Source organism: Thermobia domestica, chromosome 16 (assembly GCF_964235325.1).
Source record: "Thermobia domestica chromosome 16, izTheDome1.hap1.1, whole genome shotgun sequence".
Classification (NCBI taxonomy): domain Eukaryota; kingdom Metazoa; phylum Arthropoda; class Insecta; order Zygentoma; family Lepismatidae; genus Thermobia; species Thermobia domestica.
In genome coordinates, this window is record NC_137469.1 from 17,248,347 (window position 1) to 17,263,313 (window position 14,967).

Sequence of the window (14,967 nt, forward strand, 5' to 3'; positions counted from 1 at the left end):
TCAATAACATTTCTATATTCCTATTCCGTAAAAGAAATGCTCAACTAATAGATTGGGTATTTACGCTCAACAATGGCCCAGGAAAGACTTAATTCATTGGCCATACTAGCTATTGGAAATGATGAAACCAGAAAGTTAGATTTCAAATAGGTATTGTCCACATTTTCTCACAGAAAAGTCAGAAGAATGCCATTTAGTGTTTGAATACAGTATGTACATGTCATAACGCAGTTAATTTTGCTAATTTATATTGTAATTTATTAGTATTTTTATGTTATCATTATATGATCCTTACACTAGGGGGATCTACATGTTTTGGAACAACGTATCGTTAACATAGTCTTGTAGAACAAACATTAACAAACCGCACATTTTGATTTTGAACATAAATTATAAATGTAGGATTGAATTGAAGCAAATGCTCACAAATAATTAGACATCACCTGAAGAAAGTTACTTAAGTTATCCAACGCTATGATAACTTTACTGAAAAATTGGTATTAATCACAAGAAAAAAAGTTTAATTTGATGGATTTTAGCGAAAGTCAGAAAACTACAGTTTTTGTTGTCACTTACAGATTGGATTTTAATATTTATATATTTCTATGCTATTATTAAATCTAAGAGTACAGAATAAACTGTGGTTGTTTTTCATAACACAGTGCGGGGGAGGGGGCGCCTGAGAATTCTCGCCCCGGGCGCTTAAAACCTACGCGGCGGCCCTGATTACGTAGTTTTAAATATATACTGTAATTTTCACATTGTGAAACGAAACTCAACTTGTTTTTAAGTATAATATTTTAACTTATGTAAAAGGTCTGACAGATTTTTTTTCTATGACCTTCAAAAATTTCCATCTACAAAGCTATTGACCTGTGTTCCAACACTATAATAATACAAATCTCTTTCACAATTATAAAGATGATGACTTTCCTATGATCTACCCGCAGTACGCTTCCCACTCATGGAAATTCTTTGCAGCAATAAGAATCTTCAATTACAATAACGACAGTAACGATAAACGTAATTATACGATAGAGAAGGGACATTATGATGAAAAAAAAAAACGCAAATTCTCCGGGTAAAACCTAGGATAATTAATTTCAAGAAAAATGTATAATATTTGTGTTGAAAGGATTATAGCGTACAGACAGACACAAGTAAAGATGGCAAGCAAACATGTACTGCTGCCAAATAATGAAAGGGAAAAGTTACAAAAATCATAATTTTAAAATGAAATGAAATCTTTGAGTTTTACGTCCCACAGTTATGCCGGCTAGGCTAAAGGAGACGGTGATGATGAGAAATGAATGAAATGGTAGAGTGAAGAAAGTGGGAGGAAAGGGAGAATCCCGATAAAACTCATGCACATGGTGTTTGTTCACCACAAAGCCCACTTGGCGCGAGCTGAGATCGAACCGGGGGTACCATGCGGCCGAAGTGAACGCTCTACCACCGCGGCCCCATCATAATCTTGTATTACGCAAGATGCACTCATAAAGTAACTGAATTTTAACAAAAAGCAGCCAACTTCCACCTCAAACATATAAGTCTCAAGAATGTTACAGTAGCGAAAACATTGCAAAGACTCAGTGTTGCCAAAACGTTTACATAGAAAGACGCTAAACGAGAGATCAAAACATTGTAATTTTGGAGAAAAGTTGCCAAAAATTATTCCTGAAATCTCTTGTCTGTATTCACTATTGTCAAGGAGGCCCGGGTTCGATTCCCGGCGGGAGCTCATGTGGTTCGGATTCCACGTTAATCAGTAGGTCCACGTCTCATATAGCCTCGCTGCTGAACGGGACGTTAAACTCAAAATCAACTCAACTCAACTCACTATTGTCAACTTTCGTACTTAGCTCTGTAACTTGCGTTTCCAAAAGGGCAAGGTCTATTCATTGCTACTACCATCACACAAACTAATATGCTCTATCAGGGGCGCCCGAAGAAAATTTTCTAGGGTGCCCATCTCCATGTGGTTGCTATATTACGTCTGCTCTTTCTCATATTTAATATACGTAGTTTGCTGTATTACGTATAAATTTTCGTGAGCCAGGGGGGGTGGGGCGAGCCCCCGCCACCCATTTGGGCGCCCATGTGCTCTAGTCATGTCTTTGTTGACAGGACGCAGCCAACCTTGAATTCGAGAATTTCGCAACCAACCATTTCCTATATCTGGTACTTTTGTTCCTATTTTGAAGCAATACCGTCAATTCACGTTTTGCCTGGGTGGGTTACAAGACTTAGCCATATGTAAGTACAATTTTAGCTTTTATATTAATATATTGTTATGGTAATACCCACTTTATTTTTAACTCGCATTTCTGCACTTGTCGGCTGGCTATCGGAAATGATGTATTACTTATGCTTCTCAATATAAGTTCTTCAAACTAAAGGACAAAGATAGTTGGAATTGTTCTTCATTAGAGGGCAAAGGGTAACAGAAAATTAAGTGAAAGGGTACACAAGTAGTATATTTGCACAAATTCTTGTCATATTCACTGATTAAAACAAACTAAAAAAACGTAAAATAAGCATATCAAACTTCTTGGAACTAAATAACAGTGCATGATTACAGCAGGACAAGTTTGCAGCACAAAAATCGCTAGATTCGTAGGTAAGCCCCTAGATTGCTATTTAAAAATCACCGAAAAATCGCCATTCGGAAAATTGATTATTCGTCTCTACCCTGAAAGCTAAATTCCCTAGATTTATCGACTTTTGCCAACAAATTGGCAACACTGGAAAGACACGCGAAAATGAGGATGATCCAACGCCAAAACTCCCTTGAAGGCCAAGGAATGAGGAAAACATGGAAAAATCTTGTCCACTGGTAAGAGACAATAGACATGCAACTACATAGCAACTGTCATCAGTGTTGCCAATTTGGAGGCAAAAGTCGTAAATCTAGGGGATTTGCCTTCCAGGATAGCGACCAAAAATAATTTTTCCGATTAGCGACTTTTTTGGTGATTTTGAAATGACGATTTGGTGACTTACAAATCTAGCGACTTTTGCGCTGTGAACAACTTGTCATAAAATAAGTACTATTTGCTCGAATCAGTTTAGATATATATTTCTTTTCCTTCTGCTTATACGCCTTATACACCTTTTTTGAGCACCTTATACGCCTAAAAAAATAGTACATATCTGTCCATTCATCTTCTTAACTATTTGTTTTTAGAATTTGGCTCCATAGTTCCTAGAAATTAATCTTAAAAAGCTTATTGCCGTATCATGATACAGCCAAGAGGTGCCTCCTTGTTTCACATGAGTTGAAGAAAATATACGTAGCGTACAATCATCATCATCATCATAGGCATTCTGCCATTATTGACAGGTCACTTGCCGCAACTGGCAAGCTTTCATGCTCCACGGTCTTCCGCTGACCTCTTCGTCTTTATGTACGATTTCTCTGTTTTGATATCGTTCATTATTTGTAGTCTTCTCCGCTCGCTCCATCTTTTTTCCTGCTACCATACCCTCTAGCATGTCCCTCATGATACAGTTTCTTCTTAGCCAAGTCCCAACAAGTTTCTCTTCCTCTTCCTAATAATATCTAAAAGTGTTCTTTTCTCCCCCGCCATTTCTAACACCCTCTCACTCGTTTTCCGCTCAACTCAGCTGATTCTCTTCATTCTCTTCACACACACATTACTGTATTTAAGGTCCCATAAAATAGTATGTTCTTCCTCCTAAAGGTTCCTTTCGCCACTCCTATCCATGCTTTTATTTCACGTTCACATTTTATATCATCACTAATAATACTACCGAGGTATAGAAAACTAGTAACCTGTTCTATTTTCTTCCCTCCTACTTTTATATTTGACACCGACCCCTTCGTTCCAATCACCACGGCTTTTGTCTTTCTACAGGGTGTCCAATATACAATGCAACCCGATAGCATAACTTTTGAACCTGAGGTGATACACAAATAATGGTTATACCAAAATGAAGCCTTGTTCATGCATATATTTTTAAACTAGGAATCAACGATTGAAGTACACTAAGAACCACACAGTGTTGCCAGATGTAACCGAAGGTGCAAATCTTTTTTTTTTTTTTTTTTTTTTTTTTTTTTTTTTGCAAAACACGTAAATTCACTCAACTTATACGTATGGATGTTCTGTCATTAATTTTCAGTTTGCTTAGTTGGAGTAGCTTGCAAAATATGGACCACAAAAAAGAATTTTTCGTTTCCACCGATAACTAATCGGATGAGGCCTCTGTAAGGGGAAACTAGGGAAATCGTAGTTTTCATAAATTAACACTCTGAATTGGCAACTCTGCTGATGTTTCAGTGCATCAAAAGATGTGTTAAGGATCTGTCTACATTATGCAATTCCTGAAAACAGTGAAAAACAAACTTTGAATTTATCATGATAAAATTTTTACTTACATGTATACGGCAAGACTTATTCATTTCTATGGGGCTATTTAAAGCAAGAGGTATACAAGAACAATTCTCTAACTATTCAAGACCTGGAAACGAACATTCGCAGTTCCAATGAGAACATTAACATTTCTAATCTTCCTAAAGTTGTTGCCAACCTGATGAAACGTGTGAACCAGTGTTTGAATCAAAACAGGGGACACTCGCAGCATCCACTGTAGAGCTGGTAACTCATTTCTGATAGTAGTAGTGTTGCCGGGTGCATATAAGTAAACGTTTTATCATAATAAATTTCAAAGTTTGTTTTCATTGTTTTCAGGAATTGCATAATGTAGACAGATCCTTAACACACCTTTTAATGCACTGAAACATCAGCAAAGCTGCCAATTTAGAGTGTTAATTTATGAAAACTACGATTTCCCTTGTTTCCCCTTACAGAGGCCTCATCCAATTAGTTATCGGTGGAAATTAAAAATTCTTTTTACTGGTCCATAGTTTCCAAGCTACTCCAACTTTACAAACAGATAATTAACGTCGGAACAACCATACGTATGAGTTATGAGTAAATTTACATGTTTTGCAAAAGAATTGATTTACACCTTCGGTTACATCTGGCAACACTATGTGGTCCCTAGTGTACTTTAATCGTTGCTTCCTAGTTTAAAAATATATGCATGAACGAGGATTCATTTTGGCATAATCATTATTCGTGTATCACTTCAGGTTCAAAAGTTCTACTATCCCAAACACCGGGTTGTATTGTCTATTGGACACCCTGTATCATTTATTTTCCTTCCCATATTCTTCACAGCCCTTCCTCAAGTTTTCTAACATTTTATTGAATTTCTTTTCTGATTCCACAACAAGCACCATATCATTGGCAAGTTATATACATCTAATCATTCTACCTCCTAAAGAAATGCAGTCTTCGGTATGTAGACTCTTTTTCACTATCTCTTCTAGATAAATACTAAATAATGTTGGGGCGAGAGATAGCAACCCTGTCGAAGTCCCCTTTCAATTGTACTCCCCTCTGTCATTTCCTCCCCTATTCCAACACTTACTTGTTGGTTCTTGTACAAGTTTCTTATAAGTCTTCGATCTTTCCATTCCAACCCAACCTTCTTTTCGAACTTCCAATAACAATTCCCAATTCACGCGATCGAAAGCCTTTTCTAGATCAATAAAAACACCCTGTATACCGTATAATTATTATAAAATTGTATTAGAAATAAAGAGGACTTACCCGTAAACCCAACTCTGTGGTTCTGTCGACAGTTTGGCATTTAATATTTATTCCTCGTAGCCATAACGTGTGGAAAACCTGATACATAAAAATAAAAACAAATAGTAATAAAACGTTTGAAACAAAAATTCATAATTATGAAAACAAAAAAAGGTTTCTCAATATATTGGTCGCGTAAAAATAGTCATCATAAACGTAGTCCTTATAGGGGTTGAGTATTTTATTGCCTTGTAAGTTTATTTCCATTCATATACGAGGTATGTTCAAAATATATCGAACCTTTGATTGGCAATACCCTATTGATTTGAAAATTCAAACACTAATCCCCTTCAAAGTAGTCTCTTGGTAATGCACACACTTCTCCCAGCCCTCACGCCACTATTGGAAACACTTCTGGAACCCAGTTTTTGGAATGGTAAGCAAACGTGCAATCGCATTCAGTATGATGTCTTCTCTTGACTCAAGTCGGGTCCCTTTTAGTGCCATTTTCAGCTTAGGAAATAATCAAAGGTCACATGGAGCCATGTCCTGTGAGTAGGGAGACTGACGACACAGAGGAATATTGTGTATGGCGATGAAAGCCTGAATCAAATTTCGCGGACACTCTTCTCATGCCCAGATTCTCGTTCAAAATTAAATGTTCCGATCCGATTGAATGGTTTTCGCTTGGGTATAGCCAAGTTTTTGCCAAAATTTGATGAAATATAGCTGCTCAAGTTTTCCTCTCACTTTACAAAAAAAAAAAAAAAAAAAAAACCTGAAATCCAATAACCGTTCACTATACGTCTTCATTCGTTGATCGACTGCCAGCGGCTGGCGGGAAAAAAAATCACGACTGCGCATGAGTGTTCCCTCTACATCTACACTGAAGAAAGCCCCGTGCTTCATTAGTTTATGCGGGAAAGGTTAGATACTTTTCGAACACACCTCGTATACGAGAAATTATCACTATACAGGAATTGGTATGGATAATTTAAGTATATGATCACACTAGAACTATTCAATAGTATCTCATTCAACAAGTTAAGAACGGTGCGCAAGAATAGGTAATATGGAAACTGGAATTATGAAACATATTTGAAAATACAAGTGCAACAGTTGGGAAATCAGACCTTTTATTATTATTATTATTATTATTATTATTATTATTATTATTATTATTATTATTATTATTATTATTATTATTATTATTATTATTATTATTATTAACATAGATTTAGCACGAAATTTTTCCTTGGTGATAGATCTTGTGTGTGACCTTTGGAACACATGACAGAAATTTCCAGCTCGGCCAATAGCCAGTGTATTGCTGCTACGTAAAGCTGGAGTGATGTCTTGATATTGTTTCAATATTGGAACAAAGAGTCAACATTGAGAAACCCCACGAACACGATGTTGTCAACCACAAACTTACTTGGCCGGGGATGGAACCAGAGACCCCCACGCACCAGAAGTAAGCGCTCTACCAGTGAGCCACCGTGCCCCATTTGCAAAATCCTGTTTTTGTTCTATCTTTATTTTCTAATATTAATTTCTAGTACTCTGAAGAAGGCATGAAAATTTATGACCTAAGATATGGTCTGAAAGTTACACATTCATTCAACTAAGAACTTTACTTTATCAAATTTTACTGTTGATGTCGAAGGCATTATTAGAAACCGAAATATGGATTATTTTTTACATTAATTTTGGAAAATTGTTAGTACTGAAGTTAACTTCTTAATAACGACCTTTTTGTCAATAATTATTAACATACCTTTATTTATTTATTATTATTTATTTATTTAACAATCACTAGATACAGCTCAGAGGCCATTTTACACCGGATATCCAACAACAACAATAACAATGGAAAGGATTTGGGAAGGTATCGGCCAGGGCCTGTTTAGTAGGTACCATCCCGGCATTTGCCTGGTAGGACTGAGGGAAACCCTAGAAAACCTCAGTCAGGATGGTCGGCAGCGGGATTCGAACCCACGACCTCCCGAATGCGAAGCCAACGCTCTACCACTTGAGCTTGGCGTCCTTGGACTAATTTTAAATGTTGATTTTCCTTTCTTAAAATTTTATGAGCACTCAAATAATGTACCTGTACAACCTTGTAATAGTCAGTAAATAATAAAAAAAAATTACCAGGAAAGATTTTAGGAATAATGTACAGGGTGACCCATCATTAGGCGTAAGATGTTTCAAAGACTTCGGTAAAGAAACTAGTAGCATAACTTGAATATAAACACATTACTCCCATACCTTTTATTACAAGAATTTTAATTTATGTTTTCTATGACATGGTTCATTAACGCATCACCTAAATCGAAACATGTCTGGAGGTGAAGAGAAACGTTGACAGAAGCAACTTGAGAGACCCCGTACTGGTATCCTGTGGAACTCTTCTGTGATAGCTTCCCGTAATTCGGCCAAATTGCGTACTAATTGATGTTGATACACTTTGTTCTTTAAAACAACCCATAAGAAAAAAAAGCCTGGTAGTATTTAAATCGGGAGATCGAGCTGGCCACTCCACAAACCCACGTTGACCAATCCAGCAGTTTGGGAATGTTTTCTTCAGCCACTCTTGCACTGGTATGACAGTAACGGTTCTAAGTCCAATGACCGTTATCCCCACTCTCAGACTACACAGTGTTGCCATATCGAAACTTTCTGTCCAGAATTACAAATAGGGCTACTACAGTCAGTCAAAAATAGTACACATAATTATGGATCACCCTGTGTAATCTTATATTAAAGAGTAAATCCGGGTTGCATAAACCTGAACAAAACTTAAATATTCTTAATGTTTATTATGAACGTAAGACATGCTGACAATCCCGCTAATTTCTAACAGTTCAGAGTCAGGCTAAATAATTGTTTCTAACTTTTCTGCCTCCTACCTGATGCCAAAACAATGTCGTTACCGTGCAAGCAACTTGTACACAAACCGAATCCTTACGGAGAATACCTAGTAAACAATTAACGAAGTTACTGATAAACGGAACTCACCTCACAGAAAAGTAATAAGTTTGACATTATTTGTACACAGTTGTATACTTTGACCAGTGTGTCTATTTCAAATCGCTTCCTATTGGCCATCAGTTGTGGTCCCAGGAATTTACATATATATACATATGTAAATACTAAAGTAAGCCATGGGATTGGCGAACTGACCATAAACCAATTATTTGTTCTGGGATCTGAAATGTAAAGCAAAATTAAGAGTTGTACTCAGTGGCGGTTCGTTAAATTGCACCAATGAAAATTGCAAGTTTATAGCTACTATTGTGTACTATTAAAACAACAGATGGCAGCACTTTTATTCATGCAAATGTCAAGAAATGAATATTCTTACCAAGGATGTTATAAAATAGAGGATCTGCCCATACGTATCTTCAACATATGAACTCAATGAAGCCAAAAAAACAACCGAGCATCGTCTGATCCGGCAAGTCTGATTGGCTACTCTCGTTTTCATCATGATTGTTGGCTCAAAACATCGCGATCTTAGTGGCGCGAAGTGGGCAGAGTAGGTGTGGTGAAACTGTGACGTATGGCTTCACGATTTTGCTGTATGAGCAGATCCTTTATTTTACAACATCCTTGATTCTTACAAAGTTATTTTCTTGAAGGATTACAAGAAATATAATTCATTGTTCGTTACTTGGTATAAAGGCCATATATACCGCATAAAGCTTCGTTCATAGCAAAAAAAAATCTTATGATTAGTTGTTAAAACGTGGGACAAACTTGTTGACATATTGCCTAAGTCAATGAACTACAAGCTGTGACGCGGCGTTGTCATATGGTAAAGAGGTGTGGCTGAGCAGACGCACTGCGGTGCAAGCAGGTGGCAGATAGACTAACATAAATGTATGCACAGAGGTGGCAACAAATGCAGTCCTCTCATTTGCTAACAGCGTTTTAAAAAAGCTACATTCAAATGTCAACAAGCTTGTCTAACGCCTGAGATATTTCTGATACACTAGGAAAGCGAAGACTTTGGTGTTGACATAACACGCTAACATTTGTAGACAACCTGAGTTCTTTTTAACACTTCGTTGTTTGCTATGTACATCGCATTTATTAGTGAAAAGTCATTTATCAAATCATACGTAACTTATAGAATAGTTCTGGCCAACTACAAGCAAAAATTCATTTACATTATCTAGTTTCGGCCAATCAGAATCAAGCATTTGTTGATGTTTTGAGTTCCAATTTTCTAGTGTTTCATACCCATGACATTCTAGAAGTAGACTGAATATTTAAATTCAATTCTTTTTTCAACGAACAAGGTTTAAATAAGGCATATAAAACAATGTTTCAAACTGAGATGAAAATACATGTTTATCAAACAGGTTAGGTAAATAAAAGAAAAAACCTCATTCGTTCCCTAGATACAAATATTCGGAATGTATAAAGATAACCAAGAAAGTTCTATCACTCTTTCACCCACCACCTTCGAACATCGATATGCCACCTAAGACGGACCAAGAAGATCAAAAATAGTCCCCATCAACATCGACGACTTTCTGTCAACGTTCTGGAAGGCCATGGATTCCATTGCGGTAGACATTGGTGAGCTGTGAAGCGAAGAAGGTATAAAGTGCATTTTGAACCTTTACTAGAGATATGAACTGGCGTCCTCTAAGGTGATTGTCCAAGGAATGGGACAGGTGATAATCGGACGGTGCAATGCTCGGTGAGTATGGCGAATGCGATAGTGTTTTTCATTCAAGGCGTAGAATGGTGTCCCAGGTCATCCTAACCACGTGGGGCTTAGCGTCGCCCTGTAACAGGAGGACCCCTTTGCGATTCAGAAGTCTTGGCTCCAGAGTTTTGAGTTTTTCTTGAACACAGCTCAACTGCTGACAGTACATAGTTGCATTGATACTCTGATCAACTGGTAGCAGTTCCCGATACACAATGTCGCGAGCAGTCCACCACACAGGAGGACCTTCTGGTGCAGTGCTGGTTTCGGCTGTTTTGGAACCAGTTCTTGGGATGCTAACCAATGATGATGGCGCTGTGGAGCTTCGTACAGGACTCACTTCTCATCACATTTCAACACCCTGTCCAGAAATGGCTTCTTCCTCAGACGAGACAGCAAAGAAACGCAGGTGTCTGCTCACGTCGCCTTCTGGCCCGTTGTCAAATCATGTGGGACCCATCGAACAAGTTGATGGAGGTGCTTCCGAATGTTTCTCCACTCACACTGAATTGTAGTCCCAGTTCCTTACATTTCTGGTCACTGTTCGCCTCAATTGCTGCCTAAAGATATTTATTTTGTACATGCGTTGGTCTTTCGGCAAGTGCTGCCTCTTCGAGTGTTTCGTCACCGTCCTTAAACTTGTTATACCACCGCTGCAGTATCCGCGTAGTCACGACACCCTTACCCAAGGCCTGTCATGTCTTCCGCCTAGCTGCAGCGGCGTTTGACCCTAGTTTGAACTAGTACAGCATACACGCCTTTATAATGCTCTGTGCAGGTCCCATATTCACTCTGTCCTGACGCAATTTCACGGTGTAACTGAACTCTCACAACCAGATGTACGTTGGATATACTCACACCAACAACTGACCTTCGCCTTATCTCCATTCGCATTGAACTTACGGTGTGAAGGCCAATTGAACAAGACCTCCACAAAAAGCGACAGAACTTTCTTGGTTACCTTTATAATTAGGCATCTTTCCAAATTACTTAGAGCCGTTATCTCCAACTTTTTTGATTAACGACACATGTTACGAAATGCCCACACCATCGTGAAACATTGTTTGATTTGTTATTCTCCATGCCGTAGGCGTTGGAGGACCACCAATGGGCAACTAGAGATATCTCGCCAAAAATTGGCAGCCTCGCAGCGACGATCTGCGGTGGCCGCACTTCCATTTTGAAAATTATACCACCAGCGGCAGAGACGCGAAGAAACGCCAATGAACAACAAAATTACTCCCCCAAAATATGTTAAATCGCCTATATGCGTAATTTGTTACATTAAGGAGAGTAAAAAAAAAAAACACTTTAAAAAAGTAAAAAAAGAAAAACGTATCCTAGAGTAGGCGCGAACCACCAACCTTTGAAATATTAGGCGCGTGCTCTTCGACTTGGCCACAGAGGCGATGAACAAAGTGTCGCTTGTAGAGGCTCGTTGAGGTATTTCTAATTTAACTAATCAGAGTGCTCCTGTAACCGTGTATATTCGACAATAACCGTTTGAGATTAGATAAAATCCGTTCACCATGTAATTTTATAACAAAATGACGCGCGTCTATTTACATGTTTCTCCCATATTCACTTTCAAATGATCGGCTACAGTTGTCATATAAATCCATACAATTATACGCACTCATCTCAAGATTTTTACTTCATGATGTAGAGGCAGGGGTTATTATTGACCCCCGTAGCTCACTTTAGGAACAATTCGTCAGGAAAAAATAATATATAATAATAACCGCATGCACATGACTTGCGATAGTTCGTGTTGGTCCCTTCGCGATTCTCCGCGACAAATCGAAGAAGCGCGGACCAAAATGAAGTTCTCGCTGCTATGCGGTGGTAACTTCAATACCCCGACTCTAGAAATCTCCTTCGACTCGACGAAACCCTGCAGCCAGTGGCGCACTAGCGGCAGTCCTTCGACGCGTCGCTGCAACGACGATCGACATTTACCGGCAAGTGGGCCACTAGGTGTTGGCGACATTTACGGCATGGGATTATTATTAATAGTAATAATAATATAAATTATAATAGTGTAAACATGTAAGTTTTTATATGGTAGTGACTATGTGAGATATTCTGAGTAGTAAGGCCAAATTTAACACCGGATCACTTGTTTCATTTTCGAGCGATAATCTATATATATAAAAGAGAACGCACAAATCCTTTGTTACCTCATCACGCTAATACGGCTGAACCAATTTCTTTTATTTTTGGGGGGTTATTAGGATTTGGACCCTAGATGGTTTTTATCATATCACTTTAATTTTTAATTACCAGTGTCTTGAGATAATTGACCATTCAAGTGTCCATAACGTACAAATCCTTTGTTAGTTCATCATAGGTAAAAATAAACGTATTTATATGCAACCCGCATGACCGTGTCACTCGGCGGGTTAACATAAATGACAGGCGATATAATGTTAACATTTACTGCAATCTACTATGATTTTTATCATATCACTTGAAAGCGAAAACTTCCGGGGTGACCGCAGCGAAGCGGGGCGGGTTAACATAAATGACAGGCGATATAATGTTAACATTTACTGCAATCTTCTATGGTTTTTATCATATCACTTGAAAGCGAAAAAGTAAAAATTATCTAAGTAACAAAGTTTATTGCGTTCCGGGGTGACCGCAGCGAAGCGGGGTGAACGCTGCTAGTAATATTATATATAGTTTTAAACTTAACTCATTAACTACCGATTTATTTTATTTTTTATTTATATTTGAATTTTTTCCCTTTAATACCATTCATTTACATCAAAATAGTAAGAAAGGCACCCATTTTCAAGTACTGCAGCAACATTATTTGGAGAAATTTCAAATTCTAGTCCGATTCCCCACAATTTGGGAATGGTGACACACACATCATTTAGGTATTTTTGATATCATTGTACCCATGGAAAAGTGTTATTATCATAAATAATCAACATTCAGCAAAAATCGAGAAAAAGCACGACTACCTAAATAAGCCTCGATTTGCAACGTCTCATCTGATTCAATTTGCAACGTTTCGCGTTTGTGATAAGAGGTAAGTGAGGCGGGAAAATGAGCAAGTGTGCTCAACATAAATCACGCACGTAAACACGTTAGGTTCGTTGCTACACGTGACATCCCGTGGAAGAAGAGAACGTCTTAGTTTTCTCTTCTAGACACACAGATGGTGTTGTTAGCCGGATTAAAGTATATGATTCTAAATTTCTTGAAACCGGTTCAAAATAATTTTATATATTTTCCATATACCAATATCTCTAAAAAATTTGTAGTGTAGCATGTCATTTCTCTGGAGGGAAGAAAAATCAGAAGGAGTAGTTTACTTTTCGAGGTTACTTGTTTCTGGACGATTTGGTCAAACATAACTCAGTTGATTTTATTCATACTTCATAAATAGGGGGTCTAAGTGTTTTATTAAGTGACGGACAATATGGATAATTTGTTTGTTCTGAAGAACCTCAAGGAATAGTTTGTTCTTGAGCGGAGTTTTCAGATGATTTTCTCAAAAGCGCCTAAAGTGTTTTTGTTCACTAGAGATGACATGGGTCAATGAAAACGACCCACGACCCACTGACCCACACCCACCATGAACCACTCTGACCTATGATCCACCATGAACCACCATCCACCGTGTCCCACTGGTGAGATATTGAATTTTTCGCAAAAATTCGGAACCCCACCAACCCTTTAGGATATGTATTATAATGAAAGCGATATGATAACATCACAGTTGGGATTGGGGCCTAACTATACGGTATACCAAAAGTCATTTCATTTGGTTTTGCCATTTGGCCGTGATGATCACACACACATAGCTACATTTATTTTATATATATATATTCATATATTAGAAGTGATTCAAAAATATATTTTCACAGTAGTCAGCTCCTCAAAAACCGCACAGGCACCGCGGCCCCCTGCGTACTTTGAAACGTAGAATGAGTAGTAAACAGATTTCACTAATGCAATACTTAGATGCTGTTGCTCATTGTATGTGGAAGACAAATAGCATCTTATATAGATGTTCTGTACTTATTTTGTTAAACGAATAAACAAATCAAATTGTATCTATGAATGTATTTGCAAGCCTACCAACATAAAGTTCGTAAGGCGAAACGGGAAAATTCACATCGAAATTTTCCGTTCTGCCTTACATCAAGATGGAAAGTGATAACAGGTTTTACATGCAAATTTCGTTGCTAGAGGTCATAAGGCGAAACGGGAAAAGGCGAACAGTGCAGGAATCATTCATGAAGTATGAACCAAACTGACTGAGTCATGTTTCAGAAAATCGTCCAGAAAGAGTTAACCCTGAAGATTAAACTACCCCTTTCGAATTTTTCTCAGCGTTAGAACTTACACAACTATAGAGTTGTTAATGAAATGCCGAGCTATGAAATATAAACAAAATTCTCAGAGCCATTTTCAAGACACTTTCATTTTTTTTTTATTTTCACCCTTCAGTAAACTACCCTTATTTTTGGAAGTAGGAAGAAAATTCGAAAGCTTTCTAATCAGGAATCTTAATGAAACCCTTAAGTTTAAAGTCTTATATCCTATCGTCGCTCGCAAGTGAAAAAAATAACCTCATGTTGAGTTTGCTCCTTACTAGAGTCTTTC

The 14,967-nt window shown here is 37.7% G+C and overlaps 1 protein-coding gene across 3 annotated transcripts in view; it reads right to left on the reverse strand.

The window, feature by feature from the left end:
• Positions 1 to 14,967, reverse strand: part of LOC145672931 (very long chain fatty acid elongase AAEL008004-like) — a 103,807-nt gene that overhangs the window by 19,502 nt on the left and 69,338 nt on the right. For all 3 annotated transcript variants that reach the window (XM_081742151.1, XM_081742152.1, XM_081742153.1), the window contains exons 3-4: positions 8,643 to 8,833; positions 5,643 to 5,720 (exon numbers count right to left, since the gene is read on the reverse strand). In XM_081742151.1, the coding sequence (XP_081598277.1) occupies positions 5,643 to 5,720; positions 8,643 to 8,833 (269 nt within the window). The remainder of the gene's footprint in view (positions 1 to 5,642; positions 5,721 to 8,642; positions 8,834 to 14,967) is intronic.